This window comes from Corvus moneduloides, chromosome 6 (assembly GCF_009650955.1).
Source record: "Corvus moneduloides isolate bCorMon1 chromosome 6, bCorMon1.pri, whole genome shotgun sequence".
NCBI lineage: Eukaryota > Metazoa > Chordata > Aves > Passeriformes > Corvidae > Corvus > Corvus moneduloides.
This window is the reverse complement of record NC_045481.1, coordinates 33,736,934-33,763,771: the sequence shown is the minus strand read 5'-3', so window position 1 is coordinate 33,763,771 and position 26,838 is coordinate 33,736,934. Positions and strand designations below refer to the sequence as shown.

Sequence of the window (26,838 nt, the reverse complement as noted above, 5' to 3'; positions counted from 1 at the left end):
CACGAAAATTATGCAGATCAGGAAACTACCCATCCACCCATTCCCTGCATGTCCTTTCATCCTGGCAGCTGTGCTGTTTGGCAATTGTTGCTACATGCAAAGGGGTAGGTGGGTATCAGGCAGGCAGGCACCTTCAAACTGCGTGGGGAAGAGTGTGCTCAGTAACACTTGCCACTTCTGTAATGAAGAAGAGGGTAGGGTGAGACCTTGAGAGCAGAGGGTGAAGTCTTGGTGGCATGGTACTGTGGCGGTAAGACTGAATGGTTCCTTGCCCATGAATAGTTTTCAACTATGACCAAGGATAAAAGTTTGAGATTTTGTCCATGTGCTTTGAGACAAGGCAGGAGAGAGGGCAGAGTGCAGGTTTTCTCTTTAGATTGACAGGTATGTCATACCTGCGTATGTGCTTGCATGCTGGGCCATGTTGTGATACATCCTGAGCTCCTCATCAGCACTTCCCACCAATCCCAAGCAGTCAAGGTACTATCAGACACTGCTTGCTTGGGCTGTCTGCTGACATCACTTGCCAGTGTTGTCCATAAAAGCCAATTTGCAATATCATTTGAACCTGCTTATGGCAACTTGTAACATCTACAAGTGGCAGCTACTGCTTTGAGCCCTTTGGGGAAGGGTACAGAAATGTTTTCCTTGCCAGCTCAGGAAGGGAGAGGGCAAGCCCCAGGACTGACACTAGAACTCAGTTGACAATATAAAAGTAGTATTGTTATCCCCTCCCCAGGCACACACAGTATCATGCTGTATTATTTGCCGTCCCAAAGAGTGCTGTGCTGGTTTTGTGGATCACCATGGAAACTGCCAGAAACAGAGTCATGCCAGGGAAGCTCAACAGCCACTGTTCTGAAAGTGCATTGTCTGGGGATCTCATTCATGTAGAGATGGAGCCCTCTCCAACGCTGCTCACCTGGAGATGACCCCTCCTGAGAGAAGCAGGCAGAGGGATCTCTGCAGGGGCTCTGGACATTTCCACCCTCCATGTGGAAGTGTAGTAATTCCTCCCTTTACACAATGGCTTGAAAAGTCTGAAAGATCCCAGAGCAAAGATCACAAACATCTGGGAACTGTGTGCCTGGCTCTGGTGTGAGACCAGGAACAGAGCCAAAAACCTCTCCAGCTAACCCCTCCTGCACCCATGGAGGACAGCCTGCATGCTGGTTTCAGCAACAAAAGCTCTGCAAGTAGGAGTCCTATGGCAGGGAACCGTGTTCTTCTCCACACCCCATCCTGACATCTGGCAGCTGTAGGCATAACTTCAGTGCAATACTGGGAAGGCAGCCAAAACCCTTCCCACAGACTTGGCCCATCTCTTACTAGTGTCTTCTCTCCCTCGCTCCCAGCCAGTACAGGCGACCGTGCTGGTTGTGGAAGGGCAGGGATTCTCCATCAGAGGCTGTCTGGTGCAGCCTCTCCTGCTCTGACCACAGAGCTGCCCTAGGCGCCCATGCCAAAGTTCTTAGATCAGCACCCAAACAGAGGGCAAGCTGGGACCTACTTTGCTCTTTACTAGAAGTATTGATATAACAAGCCTGGAAATAGTATTTTCCTCCAGCTCTTCCATGGACAAGGACATCACCTTCTGCTAGCCTACCCAAACCTCTCCTGTCCAGCAGCTCTTTTGACAAGTCTAGTGAGGATCAGACATGAGTTTCCATGATCTCTTATGGTCTGAGTTTTTGTGCTGAGAAGCCATTTTCAGTGATGGGTGGATGCAGAACTGTAATGAACAGCAGCAGTAATAGGGGTCTATGCTCCATGGAGCTCCTCTGGTGACCTGCAGCACACACTACTGCCTCCTCAGCACTCTCCCCTAATAAACATGCCCCTCAGATAGACAATGTTTAAGAATGGGGCTGAGATGACCAGTCTGTCCATACAGCTGTCACTGCTGCTGCTGCTGCTTGTCAAAGGGTAGCTGACCAGTGGGTATTTCTTTTACTTGGCTTGAATTCAAATCAGTAATCTATAATTGAATTGGTTCCCTGCTCCCCATGTTGTTTGGATCTCTTTGGTGCAGATTTTTGCATTGAGCTTCCAGAGACAACTCTGTAAATAGGTATTTTCCTGGCATTTCACAGGGTACCTGTGAATTACCACAGGCTATTGCCTACTTTGCCTGAGCTTCCCTCCCCCTGGGAGGAAAGACCTGTTCCTGCCATTCAAGGAAAGTCTGAGGGATATGAACTGTCCCTTGCAGCAGCAGACGTGGCCCTCTCTCACAGCACAGGGGCTGCTAGAGCAGCAGGTCCAACTCTCCAGGGCTCTTCCTGATTCCTTCCAGTACTTTGTCACAGCTCCAGCACCCTCTTCTATACCTCCTTCTCATTGGCAGGAGCAGCCAGGCCTCTCATCCTAAGGGCAGCAAAATTTGTTTTTGCAAGTGCTGTTGAGCCAGCTCTGTCTGTGAACTTGCAGCATGTGGCTTGACACAGTTTACCTGTGACATGCATCATGTGCAGCACCACTTGCACAGCAGTTACAGCTGTAGCCTGTGGACTCAGAAACAGATTCAGTATGCTGTGGTATGTGGGAACCTTATGGGCTGTATACCAGCCAGTGCCAGACGCAAAAAGACCACACAAAACAAATACATTTGCAAGGACTGTTTTCCTTGTCCTCAGCTTGAAGACTCCCACATACCATCCTCCTTTCTTCCCCGCTCTGAAACGGGAGTTGAACAGGCACACACCAGAATGCTGATAACAATCCCAAATTAACATTTTAAGCTCCAGTTGTCTAATCTATGATCTAGATAAACCTATGGGAATACAAGCATTAGAAAATATAAATTATTGCGAGAGATGTTATATTTGTGTATTTTTATAGAAGAGAAAGTTAAGTTTTTTATCACTGGCTACTTTAATGATAGTTGATGACTTCTTAACCTATTGGAAAAAGACATAGTGAAATCTGGTACTTAGAAGTTGAAACTGGAAAAAACCAGAGATGAAACAAAGCAAGAGCTATTAATACTGAGAATAACACTTGAGTTGCCCCTGAGATGACTCCCTAAGGAAAATGGGAATTCTCCATTGTTTTGCTCTGTGCCAGTCAAGACTGTACATATAAAACATATGTTCTTGCTCAAGTTTTGGCTTGAATAGCGTCTGTGTGTGAAGTGTGACAAGATGACCATGACATGATCAAAAACAGCTGACAAGGTACTGGAGGGCAATGGTTTCCTGGCCCTCCCACTGGGTCCTCCCACAAGCAACTGGTTTATGCAGCAAGGTGATGCACAGCTGCCAGTCTCTTATTTTAATGCTGCATGAACTTGTCATTGCTGATTAGAAGAGAAGAAAGGCAGGGGATTGCAACTCTGTGTTGTGTCTGTCAGCACACTCCAAATCCAGAAGACAGAGAGTAAGGGAACTAGGCACAAAGACCATTTTCAACCTTTTTAAGCCTCTAACAGGTGGAATTTATAGAACGACAACATGAAGCCTAAGCCGCTTGTCAAGAGCAAGAAGTACCTCAAACAGGTGTTTCAAGGTACTGTTTTGTTTTCATGCAAGTTTTTTCCCACATAGGACTGAGCTTTCAGTGGGGCTCTGACATACGGACTTTTGGTCTGGCTGGTGTCCTTGCCCCTTTTGTAAGTTTTCAGCAGCATTGTGTCTGGAACATAATGCTCTCTCCCACCTGCAGAACTATGACAACTTTGCTTACTAAGAGAAAGAGTTTATTCTGCTCTCATCTTCTGATACCTCATTTATCTCTTTGTCCTTCTGTTTAGTTATCTTGGATATGGTCCTCTCAACAAAGCAGCCTGTGCTTGCGTTGTGATAATGATAATCTAACAGTATAGTCTAGCAGTGCCAAGCTAGTTCTCTTGGATCAGCCAGAGAGTTTGTTTTGTCAATAATATATTTGCTGTTTATAGTAAATTTTACTTTTTGCTGAATGATTTGTCTGCAAATTGGAAAGACCTGACATACAGTGCTTGAGCAGCCATATTAAAGGCAACTGCCAAGGGAAATAATTTGGGAACAATGAGATATTACTGGTTGTTCTTACAACCTTCTCCTTCTGAAGTCAAAACTACTTTTCTATTTGTATCATTTAATGGAAACCATGATTTTTTTTTTATTAATAATTTTGTTAAATACTTTAACAGAAGTGACAGAAGATATAAGGAGGCATAGCTTTGAAGAATAATTGCATTAAATACATGGCAGAACATTGTTATGTGAATGCTAATGTGGTTCTGGGCCTCCAGGGGTTAAAGCAAGGTGTGCACAGGCAATTCTTAGGGAGGTACTTCGTATAAAGTTCAGTGGCTGAGGAATGTCCTGGCAGTCAAGCTTTGTTGCCTGGGAAAAACACAAGGCCAGATATTGACATTTCAGTGGGTGGTACGATCCTGTTGGCTTTGCTGGTGCAAATGAGAGAACTTGACCAGTGCTTTTAAGGGAAGATTAAAAATACCTTATAAAATTCAGATGAAGAAATATTGTGCTTGCATGCTGTGGTTGAAAGGAGCAAGAAGAGGATGGGAGCATGAAGGGAATAGCTCCTTTTCTCACTTTCTCTTTGGCCAGCCTCAGTTCAGGAGTGGACTCTGTAAAGCATGAAGCTACATTTTGCTTTCTGAAATACCTATAGGGAGGCACAAACTGTGCTGTTTCTGGTTATTTTTTGCAACTCCTTGATCACTGGGCATAATGATTAATACAGACTCACACACAGCATACAGACTGTAGGCAACTGGAGTCCTTTCCACGGGGAATTGCTGGAGAAATCTCCTTGGGTGATGCTGTCCCAACATCCAGCTTGTATTCCTGGCTGTCCCTGCTCAGCTGTCCAAATGGGAGAGCTCCTCACAAGGAGGCCTCTTCTTTTCAGTTCTTTGCCTATCTCCAGCTGGCTTTCCAGCCATCCCTGTATAGTGCTATCCTGCTCTCTGCCTGAACCATCTCTGTAATGCATGCTTTGTCTCTTAGCTAGGAACAGGCAGCTTCATTCAACCAAATTCACATGGAACTGGAAACAAATGAGAAATAAAAAGCGACACCATCTTTAGGGAACTGCAGGGTCCTCCAAGTCTTTGGAAATCTGACTACTTATTTGGATAATGAGGTGTAGATTTCAGAGTCTGCCTTTATTCACTCCAGTGTCCAAATCTTGACCTTATGTTTTCAGTTATTTTTTTATATTTTAACCACTTAATCACATCAGTCTTTTAATTTTTGCATCGTAAGTGATTTGGTACCCAATGTTTCTCTGCCGAGACATCAGTGAAAGCACACTATCAATGTGAGGAAAGAGTTTACAATGAAAGCTTAATAAACAGCAGATCTCAAACAAGGCAGTATCCATGAGCCAGATAACAACTCCTAAGATCTTGTTGAACCATATCTAGTGAATAGTGTTGCTTATCGTACTAGGAGATAATTTTGTTCAGTTCCCCTGTGTGCTTCCTTTGTAGATTGTTGAAGCCTGCTTATTTCAGACTGCCCTGTTTTGCATGAGTAGTCTCAACAGGTGCCAAAGTACAGTTTCAGAGCACACATGGATCTCTTATAATCACTCAAGATACCATTCTGGTGCAGCCCTTCCCCAACAAGCCAGACTCACTTTCTCAAGATGAGACCAACTTTCATGGCAGCAAAGCAAGCCATGTGAAAGGTCCATGAAAAATGGCTGGAAGGATGCACGTCAGCATGCCTGTTGTTATCTCCACTGAGGGGAGCCTCATATAGACGTTTTAAAAGTACCTCTGATGGAAGTAATGTGCCTGATAATGGAATGAGTAACAAGCAGTTGCTAAACCTGAACCAGAACAACAGGCCTTTTTCTTTGACGCACACTGGTCTGAGGCACAAATCTCTGGGGGCATTTCATCCTGCCACCCTCACTTGTTTTCAGTCCCTTTCACTTCCATTTGCACACCCTGGCCTGCTCAACACAAAGGGAGAGAGTGTGGGCTTGGCCAGCCTGGGGTGTCAGGGAGTGGCTAGGGCAGAGGGCAGCAGCCAGCAGCACACTGTGTGCCCACTCTTGCTGCCAGTGCCCAGCCTCCCGAGGCAGTGAGATATCACCAGGTCTTGGTATAACACAGGCAATATATTCCTATAGGTCACCTATATATTCATATAAGGCATTGCTGCATGTAAAGTAGCTCAGTAAGTGATGGCCTGATGCCTGAATAACATATTTTGTGTGCTGGCAGCTATCATTAGAAATGCTTGAGGCTCCGGACCTGTTTGTTTAAGCCATTTTATGTGAGACATGGCCAAAGTACATGGTGCAGGTTGGTGTCCTCTGGCCAGAAGACCATTACACTAGTTTGGTTTTCATCTCTGTCCTGGCATCAACCTCATGCCCTGGGTCTGCCTACAACCAGCAAAGGGTGCTCCACCTGGAGCCTCAGACGAAACACCAGCCCCTCAGGGCTGCAGTGGCGGCAAGGACAGCGTGCTTCTGTGGGTACCAGCTCCTTGCCCACCTTCTCCACGGAAAACGCCGCTGCCCTGGTGATCTGGTGACACTTTGGGTAACATCAGCTCTGACGGCTGGGAGACGACTGCAAGGGAAATCTCAGCAAACTCGGTGGCACTCCCTGAGGGTGCCGGGTGGGCGGAGAGGGGGATGTCCCCGCCCGCGGCAGAGCGCGGCTGCCACTCTTGTGCCCCGGGCCGCCCCGGCACCCGGCGCTGCCCGCCCCACCTGCCTCGCCGCCGAGCCCGGGAAGGGGTTAAAAGCCTGGGGCGGCTGATGTCAGTTCCTGCGCTCCTCGGGAGGGCTGGCTCTGATATTTGAGCCGGGCTCTCCCGCCCGAAGGAAACCGGGGAGGGAATGGCAAAGTGCTGAATGGGACAGGAGCCGTGCCGGGCACCTGCCTGCCGCCCGGCACCGCGCAACCGCCCGCGGCCAGGGCCGGCCCCGCCGCGCCGCGGGTCGGGAGCCCCGGGACGCCGCCGGCTGCGCCCGCCCTGCCCCGCCGGGCAGAGAGCCCCGCGCCGGCCAAGGTGAGCGCGGGCGGGGAGGTGCCCCGGGGGGGCGAGGGGGCGGCCGGGGGCTCTGGAGGGCCGGTGTGCGCGGCGCTGGCTGGCACAGCCTTTTACCCCAGCTTGTCTTTCTTCAAAGGTGACCATGAGGGAACTGGCGGGAGCATTCTGGGGGTGATACCGTGTCATATCTGTTAACTGAGGTTTGCTTTCGGGTCTGGGACTTTGGCCCTGAAGAGACATGGAAGAAGTGGGGGGAGGAATGGCCAGACCAAGGGGAAAATGCAGCCCAAGAACTAAATGTGTGTAGGCTCTGCGGTCTCTTCTGCCTTCCTGGTAAGCCTCGGTGTGCGGGGCAAGACCTCTGCAGGTAGAACGGCACGACTGAGAGCCCTTCTTCCTGCCTCTAGGCACTTTTACTAGCTATGCCACCTGCACTGATGTAGAGGGGAAATTATTCCCGCTCCCTTCCACCCCAAGCCCGCGACAAGCCTTTTCCTTGTCCTTTCCACAGCTTTTTGTGTAATTTTCTCCCCCCCACGCCCCTCCCCGCCCATGCTCTGTACATCTCAGGCCGCACTCCTGAACGGGAAATAGCTGTGTGGCTGAACAATTCCAATGGCCTCAGGGCTAAAAAGCTGGGGGGTGAGACGATTATGAAGTGGAAAGTGAAGTGTTGATTAGTATTTCCCCACTAAGTTTTGCCCATCGCCTGTACTGCTGACTCCCTTGATGCTGATTCAGTGACATGGGAAGAAATCTCTCCCCTTTCATATGTTACATTTATCACGTTTCTACTGATTCCTTTTGTAGTAAGATAGTAGCTGAAAGTTAGAGCAGTATTCAGTTCGGGTGTTCAGACAGGGTCTGGTGCTTTTTCTGGGCAGGTGCTAAGACCTGCCGTCCCCATGTGCTGTGAATCTCTATGACAGCCTGCATAAACCTATTGCTGAGCTGAGCAGACACATCTGAAATATGGAAATAGTGCTTCACTTGTCTTCACTCTTTGCACTGCATGAACAAAGCTGCCAACACTTTACTTGCATTTGTATCTGCACCTGAAAGACTTCACATTGATTGATTGTTTTGGCTTTTCAGGTGGAAGTGTACAAAGTCTCTGAAGTGTTTTGAATTCTAGTTCTGAATCCACCTACATCTGCAACATCAGCTGATTGTAGCTTAAAAACACAAAGAAAAACCCCCAAACACATGACATCTTGATTTAAATTTCAGCTTCATCAGAATTACAACTGGGTATGGGCATTCCAAGTAAATATGATCATATTTATTTTGGATATGGCATTTAGAGTCAGAACTGTCTCTGACGTGGATCAAAACTTACAGATACATGCATGAGACTTCTAATTTTGACTGCATTTAGCAGGTGGTTCAGTCATTTTTTTCTCCCAGTTTTAAGGACTTTTTATCTGCCATTATTGTCACTGACAGTTGTTGGATACTTAACACTGAAAATCAAGCTGCTCTTTAAGAAGTGGCAGTATGCACCTCAGAATGAAGTTTTGAAAATCTCAGCTTGTTTGAACAGAGTGGCTGTCTCCTGTGTTCCAAGTCCCTAAAATAAGAGTATTGCCTCTGAAAATATCTGGCTCCCAACTTCTTCATATGCATTAGGGCAAAAAGAGCCAGTTTTATATAAATGTATCCATATAAATTCTTTATCTGATATGAAAAGGACCAATATCTGGGAGAGGAAGGGGAATCAAAGAATGTGGTGAGAAAAGATGGTTAAGACTTATGAAAAAGGGCATGTGAAATGGCAGATCCAATAGAAGGGATTTAAAGTCAGTCTGTCAAAATGAAGTTGCTATTGTAATTCACAGAGTACAGATGAACTGCTTACGTTCAGGAGAACATGAGCATTTTAACAGTAAATGAAAATGCAGAATAAGTTTTGTAAATAAAGTTGATTTCTAGAGGTAAATATTAGACATTGTGATACAACATCTTTCTCTGAAAAAGTGTAAGGTTTTTGCTAGGAGAAAAGCTGTAATTCTAATCTCTAGACTTCAGAAATTATTTGGTATGATGACACATGGGGAAGTTATTAGCTTAAGTGGAGGATGGGGATTAATAGAAGAATGGTAAGATAGACAAATGACAGAAGAGAATGTGACAACACAGTGCTGAAGAGGAGGCTGTTAGAGGGTAGGTATTTTACTGAATTGACTGCTGACACAGGGGATTAATCTAATGACACAAAGCAAAATCGCACATTAGAAGTAGTAATAAAGTGGGCGCAAAACCTGCAAGAGCGCTCTTTAAAATCATCAGAGGAGGAAGAGATTCAGTTGCATAAACAGTAAGACTTCCAGATACCCAAAAACAAACCGTGTCTTTTAAATATTAGTGATCCTTAAAAATACTGCCTGTAATTAAAAATATAACATATGGTGATACTAATCAATCACAGGGTAACCACTGGCATGTTGACTTTTGCAATCACAGAATGGGTCAGGTTGGACGGGGACCATGGTGGGTCATCTGCTCCAACATCTGTGTTCAAACAGGACCATCCTAGAGAACATTGCACAGGATTGCATCCAGATGGTTCTTGAATATCTCCAGTGAGGAGACTCCGCAACCTCTCTGGGCAACCTGTTCCAGTGCTCAGTCACCTGCACAATAAAGAAGTTCTTCCTTATGTTCAAGTGAAACTTCTTGTGCATCAGTTTCTGTCTGTTGCATCTTGTCTTATTGTGTGGTACCACAATGGCCTGTAGTACAGAGAATCTTGATCTTTTGGAGATCTGCCACAGACCTGAGCTTTATTAATCTGTTCCAGTCCATTTGTAATTACCCTCCTGCTCTCCCACATCTGCCATTTACAAAGGAAAAGTCAGCTGAGCTTCCTCTGCTCCAGCTCTGTCAGTTTGTTTGTGAATGTCGACCACCAGTGCAATATAGTTGTAAAAAAGGCAAACACAATCAGATGAGGCATTCCCTAGGAAAGGGGAAAGTGCTACATGCCTTTACACAAGGCTTTGTTGTGGATGCATGCTGCCTTTCACATGCAGTTGTGGTCACCCATGACTATGAAGGGGAGCGAGAAGAGAAGAACCAGCTCTTTTATATTATGTGCATGGAAGCTGGAACAGGTGCAGAGGGAGAGCAGGGAGCTTTTTCTTATGAAACTAAAGGAACCCCTTATCTCTAGCCTTGCAAAATGAGGCCTTTAAGGAGAAGCTTTTGATATCTATAAATATATCAAGGGATAAATATGAGGGAGGAAAAAAACCCAGCTAAACTGAGGGGCAATAATCTACAAGAATTAACAGATACAAGCTGGTTATGATTATATTTATGCTGGTAATTGGAAAGCAGCTCATTAAAGAGGTGAGGTTCTAGAATAATAGGAATAGTGGGAGCAAAACTGCCAGCATGGTTCTAGGGAAGGGCAGTATTCATTTATGAAAGGGATTATAAAATGCAGTTGTCTGTAGTGATAAAGAACAAGATGTAATGATTCAGGACACCTATACCATCCTAGACCCCCTATTCAGAACAAGGGTATTTTAATTCAACCAGAAGTTATGGTCTGTGCGGGAAAATTCTGCTTGGGCTTAAGTTGTTTGGTACATCAGTTTCATTTTACTTTGTGTCATTATCCCATTCCATTCATTTGTATGTCCTCTTTGGACTTAAACTTTATGAATAAAGACTAAAAGCTCCTTACACTTGTATGAAAGAGACAGAATTTCATTTGAGAGCTGAAGTATTATTTAAGTCCAAAACAGAGTTAGCTGTAAACAAACTTAACAGTGTTGTAGGATCCTTCCTTGACTTAGTGCACTCTTTCAGCTTGGGGAGAACTGAGAGCACTACCTTACAGGGAAACACTGTGGTGTTGAGAAGTGTACCAAAGGTAAGCTGGTTAAGTGCCTGGCAAGGAGTTAGGGCTAGAGATTAGCTCAGTGTGCTGGATGGGCTGTGGAAAAGGACGGCCTCTATTTCTGTAGAGCTGTAAGTGTGCTGCTTGTAAAACGGTAGTCTTCTTTCCTACTGTCGTGTGTTTTCAGTGCTGCATTACTGCACAGGAGTGTACCTTTGCTTTGTTTTACTTAAACCTACCTTCTGGAATAGTCTTTCACAACTCTTTGGAAAAGTAGGCAACTTGCTGTCTGGGAAACTTTCTATTACTGAACAAAGCAACCTGAACATAAAAATAACTCACAGGTAATGTTTGTAGCCAAGGGGTATAAAATGTTGGTCCTTAACTTGGAACATCAGACATACAGCTGGATTGAGTGGCTTGCTGTGTTATGTATACTCACACTATTATGTATACTCATGGTAATTTGAATCTCAAGTTTTACATGCGAAACATGAACCAGGTATCCTGACAAGTGGGTACAGCTGGAGGGACATCTTAAACTTTTCCTCTCTGCAGAGAAAGGCAGGTGTAAGGGCAATGAGGCTGAGTGACTTTGTTGCTCTCTAGCAAGTCTTGGACTGTTCCTTGATCTGTCACTGTTTGGGACTTGCGAGTTTGCCTGTGAGCTGGTGAGAAGTTCCTTTAACAAGTAAGGATTTAGTTGTTCTGATGAAGCTGAGCTCATAGCTGTTCTGACTTTGTAAACATTTTTTGTTGTTTGATAATACAGCTGGCTGCTGGACTACACACACAGAGTTGACCTTTTATTTCACAAACACCTGAATTTGGTTAAGAACACTTATTACCTAGATTTTTCATGCCTTTTACAATAAGCACAGAGTATCTGAAATGTCTAAACAGTTACTGAGTAGGAAAATAAAAGATCTTCAAAAACTACAGCTTTTTTCAGTTTCTGGAGTTGTGTATATCTCTTGATGTCTACAAGGACCTCAGTAGAGCAGCATGTTTTGTCTTTAGCCCTAACTTATTCCTGGATGGATTCTCTTTGTTTTAACAGAGCAACTGTTTAGATACTGGGGCACTTCCACTCTTATTGTCAACTGACTGTGTCAAGTAGTTACGGATTGGGAACAGTTGCTTAATACATCACATCATCTTAATACAGTCTTTATGAGATAAGACACAAGATGAAAATGTGTGTGTGATATCTGAAGCAGGAGGTTTTAGTGACTTGAGAGTTTACCGCCATACTGGAACAAAGGAGGCAGGGATAAAAAATACTCCTAATCTCTGGGTAGAAGCTGAGCAAGACTGTGAGGGTGGCAGTAAGGTTGTTTCTGGAATATACAGTATAATGCATTAGCAAATTATTTACTCATTCTAAAGGTAAATGTTTATCCATTAAGGGTGACCTCTGGCAGAGGGCAATATCAGTGACTCCGGGTAGTACCACTTAATCTTCTGCTTGGAGAAGAAATGGCCTTTGATACCAGTTCTGTAAGATGGACCAATGAAAACTAGGCACAGGGGTGATAAGTTTGTCCTTCTAAAATATATACTTTTTTTTCCCCTTCGATTCTGTAGGATTTTTAGAGCACCTCGGACGACATCCTAAATGGATGATTAACTTCACAATGGCAGAACTCACAGTGGAGAATGGAAGCTGTATGGACTGGCAAAAGCGATGCCTTGTGTTGGAGTCCCAGCTCTTCAAATTCCGCTTGCAGGCAAGCAAGATCCGAGAGCTGTTAGCTGAGAAGGTGAGGCAGTGGTGACTTCTTTTACTTTGCAATGAGTTACGACACAAAAGCAAAAAATCTGTAAATACTGAGCTATCCAATAGATCTGTTACTTGCAGTGAGGATTAAGTACAGCTTTGCTCTCTGCTTATCAGTTGAGATGCAGAGATGTGCCTGTCACAGTGGTGTAAAGTGGCATAATAAGAATTAGCCTTGTTTACTGCAAAATCACCAAGTATTTGGACTCTAGTGGAAAACACTGTACCAGCAGGATTCTGGATATCTAAAGTGACTGAGACAACTGCAGAGAAAGATGGATGTTTTGGATAAGATCAGTAGGATGAGGACTTGGCTGGCAACAGAAAAGCTTATAAGAGTGCAAATTATGCTATAATGTTGAAAGCCGAGGCAGGGATATGTGTATTGCCATAGTGTTAGAATAACACTTCATATCCAGTCAAAACATCCTGGGGATACTGAAGAGCAAGGCCAGATACTTTGAGATCTGGATGTTAGAAACTTGCATGGGATCTGTGGTTTTAGAGACATCTCCTACTAATCTCCTTCAAGTGCCCTCAGTGAATTTGTTTGCGTCCTAGAGGAGAGGACTGGCAAAGATTTGAGGATTTTATTGGACTTTTAGTTTTTTGTTTGTTTTTGTCATGGTGTGAATTTTTTGTGGTTTTTCTTTACCTTAAGTGATGTTGGTTTTCAATTCGAATTAAAGCGTTTTCCCTACATTTGTATAAAGTCCAAGTTTGTAGGTTGCTGTGGGGATCCTTATTTTTTTCAAAATGTGTCTTACATTATCACAGTCCAGTCCAAGATTGCTCAGATACTCAATTACTGTAGGAAAGTGAGAACAGTTTCTTTCTGTCACAGTTTTACTAATGAAGTTGAAATCTGTACAGCTGACTGCAGTTTACTATACCTAATGACAGATACATTCTGAACTCACTTTTGCTCCATTTTGTATTTTGTAACTTCTGTGTATATTCTTGTTTGTTGGTTTTGGATGTAAAAACATCCAGATGACAGCTACTTGAGAGTGGAGTAATTTTCATCCTTCCTTTCACTGTAATTATATTTTCACTATTGCCATGTACTGCATGAGACATTTTTTCCACCCTTCATATTTTAAGGAATTGTGTAGTTTTAAGCAGCTCCTTCATCTCTTCAAATTAGCTTCTGAGATGAACCTTAGTGATTACTTATGTTGAAAAACATTGAAAGTGGTTGTAAAGTCCATTTAGATAAAGGCACATTAAAAAAATCATGTGTAGATGTGTAACAGGTCTGGTAAAGACAACCAGTACTCATATGCAGTACTTTTAAGTTTGCTGCATTATGAAATATGTATTTTTGTGCTTTATTAATTTCTGCTTTGAGAAACTTCCTTACTACCCACTCAAGACAAACCCACCTACCAGACTTCCTTGTTGGAGAACAGACTTGCCAGATATATTTTGACTATCTCTTTAGGGAAATTTGTGGGTCATGGCAGAGAATTAAATTTTCATCTGCTTCAGGGGCCTGGCTGCCATTTCTCCAGCCTTTTAGTCAAAGCGATGTTCCCTTTGTTAAGATTAAGGAGTAGCTTGGTTCAGTGATCAGGTTATTCTGTAACTACTTGTACAGTGCTGTTGTAGCTTTACTTGAAGGGTCAAAGAGCTAACAGGCTTGCAATTCCCAACTCTGAATGTCATGTGGGAAGCCTCAGCAGGGACTGTGGGGCAGCTCCAGCAGGCTATCCTGCTGCTGGTGGACTCAGACACACAGTGCTCATGCTGAACACTCCTCTTGGGAAGTGTCCTGGGCCTTAGGTTCCCAACTGGTCTGTAATGGTTTGCTCAGAGACCCTCCTTCCCTCCTCCTCAGTCACTGCAGGACACCCCGGCAGTCACAGCAACAGGGGCTCCTGCCTGCGCTGCATCCTTCTCACCCTCAGGTGGGTAGTGATGCAGAACTGAAGGAGGCAATTGGTTTATGGCTAGTGATGGCAGTTTCAGGGATTTTTGTCATAGATTTTATAGCAACTGTGATTTTTAAGTTTTTTCCCTCATTATGAGAATGAAGAGATTCAGACTTACTGGGAGTCCTGCATTTCAAAAGAGGGTTTTTGTGGCAGTGAGGGGAGACCATTTTGGAAAAATGTGAAGTCTGCACAGTTTGAAGCTGTGTGCCAGCCTGTGGTAAGCCTTGTCCTGAGATCCTTCCAATATGGTTTGCAGCAACAGGAAAATTATTTTTTTTTAAAGTGGTTTTAGGTGGTGAAAATGAAGAACAATGTTAACAAGGGTGTGATACTTGCTCACCAGCTAGGTTGTCTTAGGTCTGGAGGTGACTGATTGAAGGGCTTGAAAACCTGATCCCCCACATCTTAAATTATTCTTTGTAACTAATTTTATGATTTCAAGACAGTTTTTACTGTTTTAGCTCACAAAAAACCTGACCACTCATGCCTGGCATTGGTAGTACAATGTGCTCTAACAGTTTAAATACTTCAGATTTTTTAAATCCGCTTAGATTGAATAATCTAGATCGCTGTTCAGAACATGAGGAATTTAAAACCCAGAGGTTTAACAGGCAGTGCCCTAGTTCACATAGTGTGAACTTCCACGCTGATAGCCTGGTCTCAGCTATCAAACAGAGCTGCCCAAGCTGCACAGAGCCTGGCTGGGGGATGGCATGGAGGAAGAGCCTTAGCCCCTGGTCTCCCAGACAAAGCTTTGCCATTCTGCTGGACCCCACAGGGCATGAGACCCCTGAGTCCTACCTTGCGGGCATTAGCAGGGATCACTTTGGAAACAGGCAGTTCTTTTCAACCTGACTTTCTTGTACACACACAAGGAGAAGGGATACTCCTTTGTTGGTGAGTGGCATAGCAGGCCGTTGCCTTGGCAGCAAGTTGACCTGGATAGGAGTGAGATCTGGAACAGAACAGCAGGAGGAAAATGAAGCTGAGAGGTGTAGGAACTTCTTTTCACTCAATTTTATGTAGCCTCTTCTGAGCCATCGGGAAAGCCTGTGTGAATGGCTGATGGGAGGATCTTTTGCAGCTCTTAGAAGGGCCGTCTGGGTAACTTAACCTGCTTCTGTCTTACTTCAGTAAACAATGAACATTTGGAAAAAGGCTCTTTTGTTTCATGTAAGCATGGCTATTCAACTAGTCCTGTTTCTCCCATACAAGCTGTCTGGGCTAGGGTTTGAAAGAAGAGTTCCGTGCATTTGGCTTGGTTACGAAGTTTTTTATGTGACCTGGGTCACATTGCTTAGTAGCATTTGTCAAATTATAAAGCATTTTGAATGAAAGGACCCATGTAAATACCAAGCATTATTATTAATTCATTGAGGGATTTGAAAGAGCCATACAAGCATGTATGTATTAAATCTGATTGTGCTCCAGTGAGAGTGCTGACACTGGGGATGAGTGAAATAATGATTTCATGTACATGAGGAACACAGCAGTTATTTAACAGTTCATAGTAGGACAACCCAACGATGTAGGACAGGAAATTAAGAAAAGTACAAGTTCATTTAAGGCTACAGAGCGAATTAGGGTGACAAAAGTAATTGATTTGGCTGGAACTTAGCCATGTCACCCTGTTTGCACAAGTTTCATAACTTTTTTGGGATCAGGAATGGTCCCAAGTTAGATTCTCTGTCCTCATGAAGATCCATAACTGCTAGCAATGCAAAGCAACTGCTGGGACAGCAAGGAGGTTTTCAGTCAGAACAGTGCTGTCTTCTTAAAATAACCTGAGTGTTTCATGATCCTTGTGGAGGATTGAATTATTAGTTTAAGAGGATAGCTTGGTAAAAAGGCCCAGAATTTCATCTGTGCTGTGAATGTAAACCCTGTCAATTAATCAGACAACTAGGAGAAACCATTGATTCTGAAGCTACTGTCTTAAACACTCTTTGTTTCCCAAAGCATATTAAGTCTCCACAGTAATTATTCTTAACATCTCTCTTTTGCCAATGTGTTTTGCTGCTACCGGTCTGGGATGATGACTGTGCAGACACTAATAGATAAATGCATGGGTACATCGCTGTACTGGAGGGACGCATACTCATGTGACACAGCTGTTGACGTTAGATTGCCTTGAGCTCAGTCTCTCCTCTAAGACTCTTTGGTCAGAGCAGCTTTGTCTGACTGCAGTCTTCTGTGGCGTCCCTCTGTTCCTCTGCCAAGGAAGCATCCTTGATTTGGATATTAAGTTACAGAGACTGATGTATTTGATTGTTCCACTGAAAAAGCAAATCGGAGAGGTTATCATGCTAAATGTAGCAGGTTTTGATCTTCATGGTTTTAATTTATGACATTGCTTTTTTAGTTACGTGACTATTGAGGTGTCTATGTGTATGTACCTTTTGATATGTTTGTTGATAGGGGTCAGTCTGCTTTTGTGTCAGTGAGCATGTATGGAAAGAAGAGTTGTCTTGTTGCCATATGAAGGAAGGCAAATGGAAACAGGGGAATGCTGCCCCATCCATTCTGGGTGATCAGCCCAGGAGGAGTAAGTCCCATTTTCAGAAATACTGGTTTGGTCCTGTTAGTGACCAACCTGAACACTTGGCTCCAGTGCTTTATCAAGAACCACAAAATGTGTTGGAGAGAAAAGGAGCCCAGTTCCCTTTATAGTGTTCCATCTTTAAGCATGATTCTTTTAATCTTCTGAAGATTCTTCTATGTCATTCTTTCCATAGTAAAACATAAGTAAGTGCTGGAAACTCCATGAAGCATTCCTCAAATTTTGCAACTTGGTGGGTGAAACTTAGTGTCACTGACTTTGTATTAATGGGCTTAAATCTGAGACCCATTGAAGTAGGCCAAGTGGAAGATGACCTTGACAAACATCAAATGAGATACTAGGTTGCTATTTAAAGAAAAATTAAAATGAAAAACAAACAAAAAACACCAAAAAACTCCCCCAAACCAACCACCTTCCCCCCAAAAATGGGCTCTAGTGGTAAATTATTAGAAGAATCCCAGGTACCTCTGCATTTAATGAGAATGAAGAGACTTACAAACACTTAGGATAAAATTCTATTCAGTGTCCTTTGACTTCAATCGCAGCAATGCTCAGATGTCGAATCACAGAATTGTCAGTTTGCAAAGCTCTTCAAAATGAAAAGAATCATAGGAAAATTAAGATCATTGTTAATCTTGTCAGTTATGAGTCTGTGATGCTTTTGAAGCCAAAGCAAAGTATTCACTGGTTATAATGTGGCATCATAGAGAACCTGCTGTGAGCTTTCCAAGATACATTCATTTTTATTTACCATTGTGAAGGAATCCTAGATGAAATAAGATCAGCGAAGAATGGTTCTCTGTGGACAGGCTCCTTGCAAGGACAGCCCATGGTGTGTAAATTGTAGAGATGAGGTCAAGGCTTTGGCACTGTTCCTTTGACCCATGTAATGAATGATGAAGCTCACTAATGAGAAAATGGTTCCAGTATATTCAAAGTAGGGCAGAAGACTGCAAAAGGTCAAAGGCTTTTTTTTTTTCCTGGTCAAAGCTGTCCAGTTAACTCAAAATATGCCGAAAATCTGTAGGCTTGCACAAGTCCTGAGTAAAATGTGGATTTCCAGGTGATGTTAATTTGTTTTCCTTCTTTCCCCCTCTTCTTTCTTTTCTGTTTCTGAAGATGCAGGAATTGGAACAGAGAGTGATAGAAGCAGAGCAAAGAGCTGAGGATGCAGAGAAACAGGTAAGATATTCTTTTATGGTGGCTCTGGTACAAGTCCAGCAGTTAACTCACTCTAAATTCCTTCCAGTCTAGCATACTGACAGCAATCTGCAGTGCTATGCCCTGCTAGGGAAACACTGATTTACAATGGTGGATGAATTTTCTGGTCTACTTCCCCGTCTTTGAGCCTTCGCTGTGAACAGGTGCCTGAGTATGTTGAACCCTAAGTGAAAACCAGCACCTTATGCCTTCCTGTCAGCTTCACAGCCTTTACCCCCTTGTCCATGATAGGCATGCTTCATTGGGGAAAAGGAAGGGAATGTTGTACCTCAGGATTAAATCGCAAAGATAGGGCTGCTTGGCAGGTCCTCAGGAAACAAATACTTAAGAGTACTGGTGAGGACTTGTCAACAAGTAGAGAAGGTTCTGTGAAAGAAGTAGGTTTTTCAGACACACCCTTATCACTTGTTTTGGACTACTTAGTAATTACTGCTCTGGCTCAGGAGCCCATGGAGAAAAACAGTAAGAGCTGGATTCATTGTCTATTACTGTAATCATCTAAAAATTAAGCATATTGTCTAAACTAGTCCTTCTGTGCTTCTTGAGTAATGGAGAAGGGGAGAGAGGCAGACCAGCTTGTGAACAGGCTATAGAGAATAATGTACCTTTGGGAAGCAGACATTCTGCACTCTGAGGAGTATTATAGAAACAGAAGTGCCAAGAAGGGCCAGGTGGTCTGAGCTCTTGTATCACTGCAGATCACTGATGAAGGGAAAGCTTGAAATGAATCAGCTCCCTCCAGCTGGACAAGAGCTGCAGGACTGAGCACTAAGTCAGGGGTTGAAGGGCAGAAATAAAAGCCACACAGCCAAGAATGACTGTCAAAGATGATTTCAGAAGGGAAGGAGTGAATAAGCAGTGTTATAAGCACTGGGAGACATATCACCTGGGAATCAAGAACTTGGAGTACCTGGAAAGGTATTCTGTCTGCAGAACATATTATTCCATGCCAGTTTGATACTGACATCAAGATTTTTTACTGACCAGCTTAATTCTAGGAAAGAAGCTATGTGTTGACACCATGCTGTTGGTTTCTATGCTAGACCAGCAACTACCAGTGAAGAAAACCAGTTGTTCTTGGGAGTGGTATCAGTAAGTCCATACCCAACCAAGACAGGCAAAGGTAACACAATACAGGCAAAAGTGACAGCTGTGACAGCACCAGCAGGAAATACAGTTATTGCGACTGGCCAGTGAAGAAGGTTTCAATGACAAGGCTCAATGACAGGAGCAGAGTGCCCGGGATATGATGAGATGCAATGACAGCAAGGGACAAGGTGGAGAACAAGTCAAATCCAGGTCCAAGAATGGGCAAGAAAGGGAGAACTTGGCTGGGAAGGTGTAGCAGAAATCAGGGTTGCCTTCACTCACCTGCCACCAGCAGAAATGAGGGTTGCCTTCACTCATCTGCCACCAGCAGTTCTGTAGCCATATGCTGGCAGGTCCTAAAGACTAGCAACCCTCAATGTTTGCCTTTCCAGCAGTCTTATCCACATCCAGAGATAAGTGTTCCTGGAGAAATGCTACATAGCTGCCTGACAGCCTGAAGAAGTGACAGCACAAGAGTAGGACCATTCCCTTCCACTAATGAGTACATTCACCATGAATGAGAGGCAGCCAACAAATGAGAGGGCTCCACATCAAGTGCAAAATCCCTTGTTATCTTTCTCTCCAGGAGTCTGGGGGGTTGGATTTGTTAATTCAATGGACTCCCTGTAGCTGCCAACCTCAATTAAGGAAATCACATGTTTGCAGTCCCCTCACTGAGCCTCTAGTACAGAGTCAGCATTTGGGCATCAGACAGAAAGGAGGGGCCATTTCTTTTTACTATAATCACCCTAAACTCTAATGAAAACACATCCGACTCAGCAGGCTTAGTTTTCTGGCTCGGATGTTGGGTGCTTGCCTTTCTGATTCAGTATGAGGAAGAGGCAATTTGCTTCTCTGCCTAATACAGGCAGACAGGAGGACAAAACACAGCTTCTGCAAGTATGAAGTGTAGGCTGCTCAACAGAGCATGACTAACAGTCTTGCACAGACTTTGTGAAGTGCTCAGATTGCTGCCTGCATTCTGTCTTTCTGGTTCTAAATTTATGCTAAATTTATGGTATTTGGAGTTGGTTTCTTTGCAGATTTAGCTTCTTTGAGATGTGTTGGAAGCAGAGATTTTCCCATCTTCAAATGCTGCAATTAGTACATTTGAGTTAAATTGAGGGGATTCCATTAATCTTTAGAAATGAAGTATTATAATCCATTGTAATAGAATGAGGTAATGGTAAAACGGAGTGGCATTATTGAGAGACAGAGGTTTTGAAGAAAGCAAAGAGGTTTTAAAAATTTGCTAAAAACCTGAAACGCTTCAGTAGCTACTAGATTTTAGTGCATTGAAACTTTGTCTGTAGTGAAGGAGCTCTACAGTGATCTTTCTCTTGCTGAGATGAAGAAGTGTTGGCACTGGCAGGAGCTCAAAGACAGGCAAATCTTCTGAAGTATCTAACATTGTAACTCCGTAGCAGGTCTGGAGAAAAGACTTGGCGGAAAGACAGGAGTTGCTAAAACACTGTCTTATTCTGGGGATAGGAGGAAGAAGGACCTCCATAATAGATTTTGCTATAGAAATCTTAATCTGAAGCAAATGGCCAGGGGTTTGTGGTATCGTAGTGAGTGAGGTAAAAAACTGGCTGTGATATTGCAAAGGAGGAAGGTGTGATGTACCTTGTTCATACGTGTACAGAGACTATGGTGCCTGTATGACGTCTTTGATTAGTAATTTGATTGTAATATCTCACAATCCACGATGTGTTTATCTATTCATGGTTCAGTTTGCATCTGTTCTTGCTTCAGCTTTACAAATGAATGGACAATGTTCCTTTCACAAATGTGGATATAAACTAAGTGTGATCTGAAGGGTATTGTAGTTTTTGATGTTTTATTTTTCCTTCCCTGACTTGAAAAATAAGAAACCCACAAATATTCTCATTTATTTTCATTCTCTTACCACTACACAAGCAGCTCCTTAATTTGCATTAGTTTGTTTTGTTGTGTTTCGGTTTTTTTCGGTTTCCTTCTGATTACCATTACAGGTCAGAGTTATGGAAGAGAAGATAAAACTAGCTGACGTGAAGACTGGTGAATCTGACAGCACCCTGCACAGGAAATACCAGGAGCTGATGTGCACAATGCAGGGAAAGGAGGATCTGATCAACAAATTGGAGACACAGCTAGCAAAACAGGTAGGGATATTTTCTACAGGGAGGCCTGTAGGTTTCATGAGTTAGAGGAATTCTGTAATGTATAGTTCAAATATATGGATTATGTCTCATTACATGTTAGTCTCTCAGTTGCCTCCAGATCAGCTGTAAGATAATGCCCAGCTCAGTAAAAGATCCTCTCTTTCAGATAAAACATCCACTCAGCTTTGACAGCCCATGTCTCTTCATTATTGGAGATCAGTCAGTGAGCTTAAAGGGCTTCCTTATGTTAGTTCTGAGACCCTACATTGTAATGCTACAGTCTGGTCATGGTCTTTCTCTGGCTTTTTGGTGTATAGATTGCTTTGCGGAGCCATTGTGTAGCCCATCTCTGACTCAGTTCATGCTGCTTCTTGGGAAGGGTCTTTTCCCAGTCTTCAGCAGTCCTTTAGCATAGTTCATCTCTTGTCAGATGTCATTATAGAAGAGCAGCTGTTTCCCAGCATGGGTAGTTCTTAGTCTCTTCCATTTTCAGTTGGTGGAAGGAAAATGCTACATACAGCAGGGCTTGTATTGCAGTTCTAGTAAAGGCCTTGCCCTGTGGTTTTTATAACATGAGGAATGAGGTATTCTTATGTGTTGCTAAGTAAATAAGTTTTAAACAGAAGTAGAATTTTACCAAAAAAAAATTACTCAGCCATTTGAATTACACTGAACTAATTGTGACGTATTTCAAGGACTGTTAGTAGAAATCTTGTTCCAGCAACAAGAGGCAAAATGAGTTTCTAGAAATGAAAGCCAAAGCTTGGTAATTCCAGACGAGAAACACTCTGATAAAGAGTCACTGGTTTAGTTTCAGACTGGGATGAGATGGTGGCAGAGCTAGGTTACTAAGGGTCCCTGTAAGGCATCCTATTTGTTTTCACTGGGATGGGAAGAGACATGGAGTTCAGAGCATTATTAAGAGAACACTGAGGTCGTGTCTGGACCACACAGTAGTGTGGGACACAAAGAATCTCTAATTGCCTTTGGATCTTAAAGCACAATAACTGCATCTATGGCTGCAGTGCCCGAGTGAATTGGTTCTGCTTTGAGGCAGGGCTTACTAAGCTTGGTGACTATGCTGTCATCGTGTCACTATTCTACTTTAGAACCCTAAATAAAATCTTGGCATTGCACTTCACCATATAGTGTAGTAATCTGAACCTTTTGCATCTTGAACCCTATTCCAGGACAAGTCCAGGTCATTAGGGATTCAAAGCCAATTCCCATCTGATGGATTTTCAGAGATGGTAGATCTGCTATTTGTGCCAGATCATTTCAGACCTGTAGGCACATCTAGTAGTCTAACTCCTGCAAAGGTTGAGACCTGATGATTAGGAACATACACAGTCATATAAAAGGAAAAAAAAGCTAAATAAGTCTTCTTCTTAAAGCATGAGATTTGATTGCTGTTATTTCATTATGCTCAACTACAAATGTTCCTGCTGCCTATAACGTTACTAGGGTGTATTTTAAAGTCAGCAAACATACATGAATAAGAGCCTTTAAATGTGCAATTGTAGTGATAAATAGCATGTGGTGATTAAAAGTGATGGGAAAATGTGGGGAATTTTGTGCAGTGTGCTCTGCATTTATATGGTATTTATCAGTGTGAAAAACTGGGGGAAAGGACTGACATTTTTATTGTCATAATTACTTGTATCTGTTTACTTCAGAAAAAACAATGTAACAGGGAAACCACCAACTACTGCCAGAAGGTATTAATTATCTTTGCCCCTTAATTGGAGAAACCAGGGCTGATGTGCCATGGAGCATATATTCCTCCTTTCTCCCTTCCCTGCCTTGCTCCTGGAACTGATTTCTTCATGCAGTTGTTTAAATCATTATGCAGATAGGATAGTTTTCAGTGATGTTGCTTCTGATGAAGCCACACAGAAGATAAACCAGAAAGTTTTGGGTGATTATAGTATTAATTCAGCATCTTTCAAAGGAAATTTCCAGAAAAGTTAAAAACACAGCTGAGAAAACACAGCTGCAAAAATGCTGTAGCAATATTACCCAAGCAGATACTTGGGGGAGCAACAGTCATTGTGCAAATCAACAGTATTGCCATAACACCTTTGTGTGGACTAGAACTTGTTCTAATGGATATGTAAACATACAACTGCTTATAGCATCTGAAATCCTCCTAGCAGGTCTTAGTGTCTTTCAAGATCTAATTGTGGAGTTTTTTTAAAATTTACTTTCTCAGTGAGAATATTGTGTGTGTGTGTGTGTGTGTGTTAAATACGTTGTTGGTATTTGCATCTTGTACTCCTTAAAAGTTTGTGCCCTACACTTGCACTTACAGCAGCTGAAATCCCTTTTGTTTGGAATGATTGATGTGTTATGAATCAGTTGTAGGGCACTGCTTAATTCTTATTACCTTTGGCCGATGATGTGTGTGTAGGCTGGGGGAACACTACAGGTGCTCAACAGCAAGCAGCAACATTGCAAAACCACATGAAACAGAAAAAGTTGCAGACTGTACTCAAATTGTGGTAGGTGGCCAATTGTTACCTGACCTGGATTTTGCTATTCCACAACAAACTCTTGAAACAAGTCTCTGAATTTAACTCTAGGGACCATGTAAGGCAACTTAGAGCTTTATTTTTTTCAGAGGCCAGCTGAATAATAGTGTCCAAGTAGCAGTCTTAAATCTTATGTCTGGAATGGGAGCTTCAGTGTTTCAGTCACTCCTGATGCAGTAACTCACTGAGAGCTGTTAGTTGTGCTCTCCTAATGCGTCTAATGTTGGGTTTTGTTTTTTGGCACAGAAACAGCTGAGGACTGAGGAAGCCAAAATTGTTCAAGAGAAAGCTGCCAAGATCAAAGAGTGGGTAACATTCAAGCTCAGGGAGGTAAGTCTCTAGCTTGCTGCCAGGTTTCAAGGCCTGTGAGTAAGTGCAGTGGCTGCGCTCCCAGGGGGTTCCTATGTAGGACAATAGTCTGGGGACAGTCAAACTGCCACAGAGGCACTCTGCTTGTTTGGCCCTACATATACTCACTTGTAGGGCTGGGGTCATCAGTCTTACTGAGGGCTATTTACTTTATTGGGCAAACTGTAAATGCCTGTGAAGTCGCCAGTGCCCAAAGGCAGTTTCTGAACATTGACTAGTCACAAGTGGCTTTCACCTAGCTTATTTTTACCTCTTCCTCTTTTCTCTGGGTGCAGTTTCTGTTCCTTTCTGACAGAGCACCTGTTACACAAACATGTCCTTTGTTTTCTCGTCTCTGACCTCTCTGTTCTTTCCATCCTGTGGATTTGTGGCTCTGTCTGGGCCTATCTTCTAGAAAAACAAAGATAGCAGTGGGTCAGCATGCAGTTTTAAAGATGCTGTAGTAGTTTTCAGCTGGGAGTGGGCTGTCTGGTCTTTTATTCCAAGTTAAAGACATATTTGAGAAGTGCCAGTAGTTCACACAGTGGCTGTTTGAGAAAGCACAGAAAAATATTTTAAGTGGGTTTTCTAGTGATGCTGCTGATTAGAAGGATTTTGAGGTGACTGGTAGACTCACCCATCTTTTTTTTCCCTTGTTAAGATATTTGAAAATAACAAAGATGAAGGCATGTTCTGTGTAGTGGATCACACGTACACCAGTTTGGCATTATTTTTCAGTTTTTATTATTCTTGTTTCATAGCTTGAGCTAGAAAATTACCACCTGAAAACCTGTAATCGGAGACTGATGGAGCAAATTGAAGCTCTTCAGGATACATTGCAAGGTAAATGTGTTCAACTGGCACTGCAGCCCAGTAACCACCACAAGAGCGGGGTCGGCATTCGTGGGTTGGCATTATATTCTTAACTTTGTCCGAAATTAAAACTTGTGACAGCAAGCAGTAGAGTTGTTCTGTTGCCCTGTTCCTTAGCGGGTCCATTTTTAAGATGGGAATAACATGCTACCTGCCTTAACTCTTGATTGTTTTCCCACCAACAATTGAGTATAGACGCCTTTTTTTCTTAGAATCTGCATTTGCCATTAAAATAAGCCACTGAGCTCCTGAGTTAAAAGCATTCATTGAAATACACAGTAGAACTCTCCATTCACTTCAGTGCTGCAGGGGAGAAGTCCCTGATGTATTTCAGTGTACCTCCACGTGTGAATTATTCTCATCCCCACAGAACCTCTGCTGGCATGTGAGCTGAATAACTGAATGAACCAAGGCAGCAGCTATTTGGTCTGCCTTTAGGAGCTAGGTTCTTCTGTGCTATCAGCTTGGGTTGGAGAAAGCTGCTTATGGTGTTTTGGGTATTTGCTGTTCTTTGGTGGCTGGATGGAAAACTTTGGTCTCCAGGCTTGAATTCAGCACCTTTCTTTGTAACATACTTTGAAGAAGAAATTCTCTCTCTTTTTTTAATTTTTATTTTTTAATAAGCTTGGTTTGGTCACAGTAAGATGAGCTATTTTCCAGAACTTCACTGGGCACATGGGCAGGGGATATTTCTTTCCTGCAGAAGTCTTTCTGGCATTCCTATTACTCCACAGCAAGGGAATAGGGCAAAATTCCTTCTAAATCCCACCACATTTCTAGTGAAATGCTTTATGACTGGGTTTTTCTCATCCCCCCGGCTCTGACTGTTCACAAAAAGAGAATGCCTGGTAAGCTGCGTTAATAATCCGGTATTAAGTGTTCCCTGGATCCCAGCTCTCTGGGCAGTAAACAGCACTGTCCTCTCCTCTTATCCCTCACTAGTCTCACTATGCCAGGCTGAAGTCAGAGGCCTTTGCAGAGAGACAAATCTCTCCTTGCTTGCTATGCTAATAGTAACAGCTGCGTCTTCATAATCTCCTGTCACATCTAGGAAGCTGCAAAAATACCAGTAGTATTTAAAATGAATGGGCTCTTTTCAGTCTACACTAATGATTTACCTTAGGGTCAGGGGAAAATACGTGCCAGGATTTGTGTGTGCCAGTGTTATGTGTTAGCTTTGCTAACATTCAGTTCCTTGTGACTCAAGTGCCAAGGTCATGCTCTCATGATTTGTCTTTTTCTCAGCTGTTTCCAAGAGCAGGTTTCATCCTCTCCTCTGTCAGCAGTAATTTATTCTGCTGTTTGCTCTTCCCTCTGTAACTTTTGTGTCTTCAGTTTGTTTCTATTTCCTTGTAAATCCCATGGGTGGTTAAGAATACCCATAGAGTTTGATGTTCAGGCAGCATTTTCAGCAATAGCTGAGCAGAGTCACGCTCACCCATATTTTGCAATTTTCAAAGCATCTAATGATTTGTTTCTTTTTCAGTCAGGCTGAAATAAATATGAATGCCAAGGTCAATCAAATATCCTCTGCCATTCC

At 43.1% G+C, this 26,838-nt stretch overlaps 1 protein-coding gene across 4 annotated transcripts in view; it reads left to right on the top strand.

Moving 5' to 3' along the window:
* The first annotated feature begins 6,929 nt into the window (after positions 1–6,929).
* Positions 6,930–26,838, top strand: part of PLEKHH1 (pleckstrin homology, MyTH4 and FERM domain containing H1) — a 50,662-nt gene continuing 30,753 nt past the window's right edge. For 3 of the 4 annotated variants that reach the window (XR_004240800.1, XM_032112120.1, XM_032112118.1), the window contains exons 1-6: positions 6,930–6,986; positions 12,403–12,578; positions 18,212–18,274; positions 21,397–21,546; positions 24,324–24,407; positions 25,187–25,268. Coding sequence is in view for 3 of the 4 variants with exons in the window: in XM_032112120.1 (XP_031968011.1) it covers positions 12,438–12,578; positions 18,212–18,274; positions 21,397–21,546; positions 24,324–24,407; positions 25,187–25,268 (520 nt within the window). In the remaining variant the exon portion in view is untranslated. The remainder of the gene's footprint in view (positions 6,987–12,402; positions 12,579–18,211; positions 18,275–21,396; positions 21,547–24,323; positions 24,408–25,186; positions 25,269–26,838) is intronic. The other variant, XM_032112119.1, reaches the window with a different exon arrangement.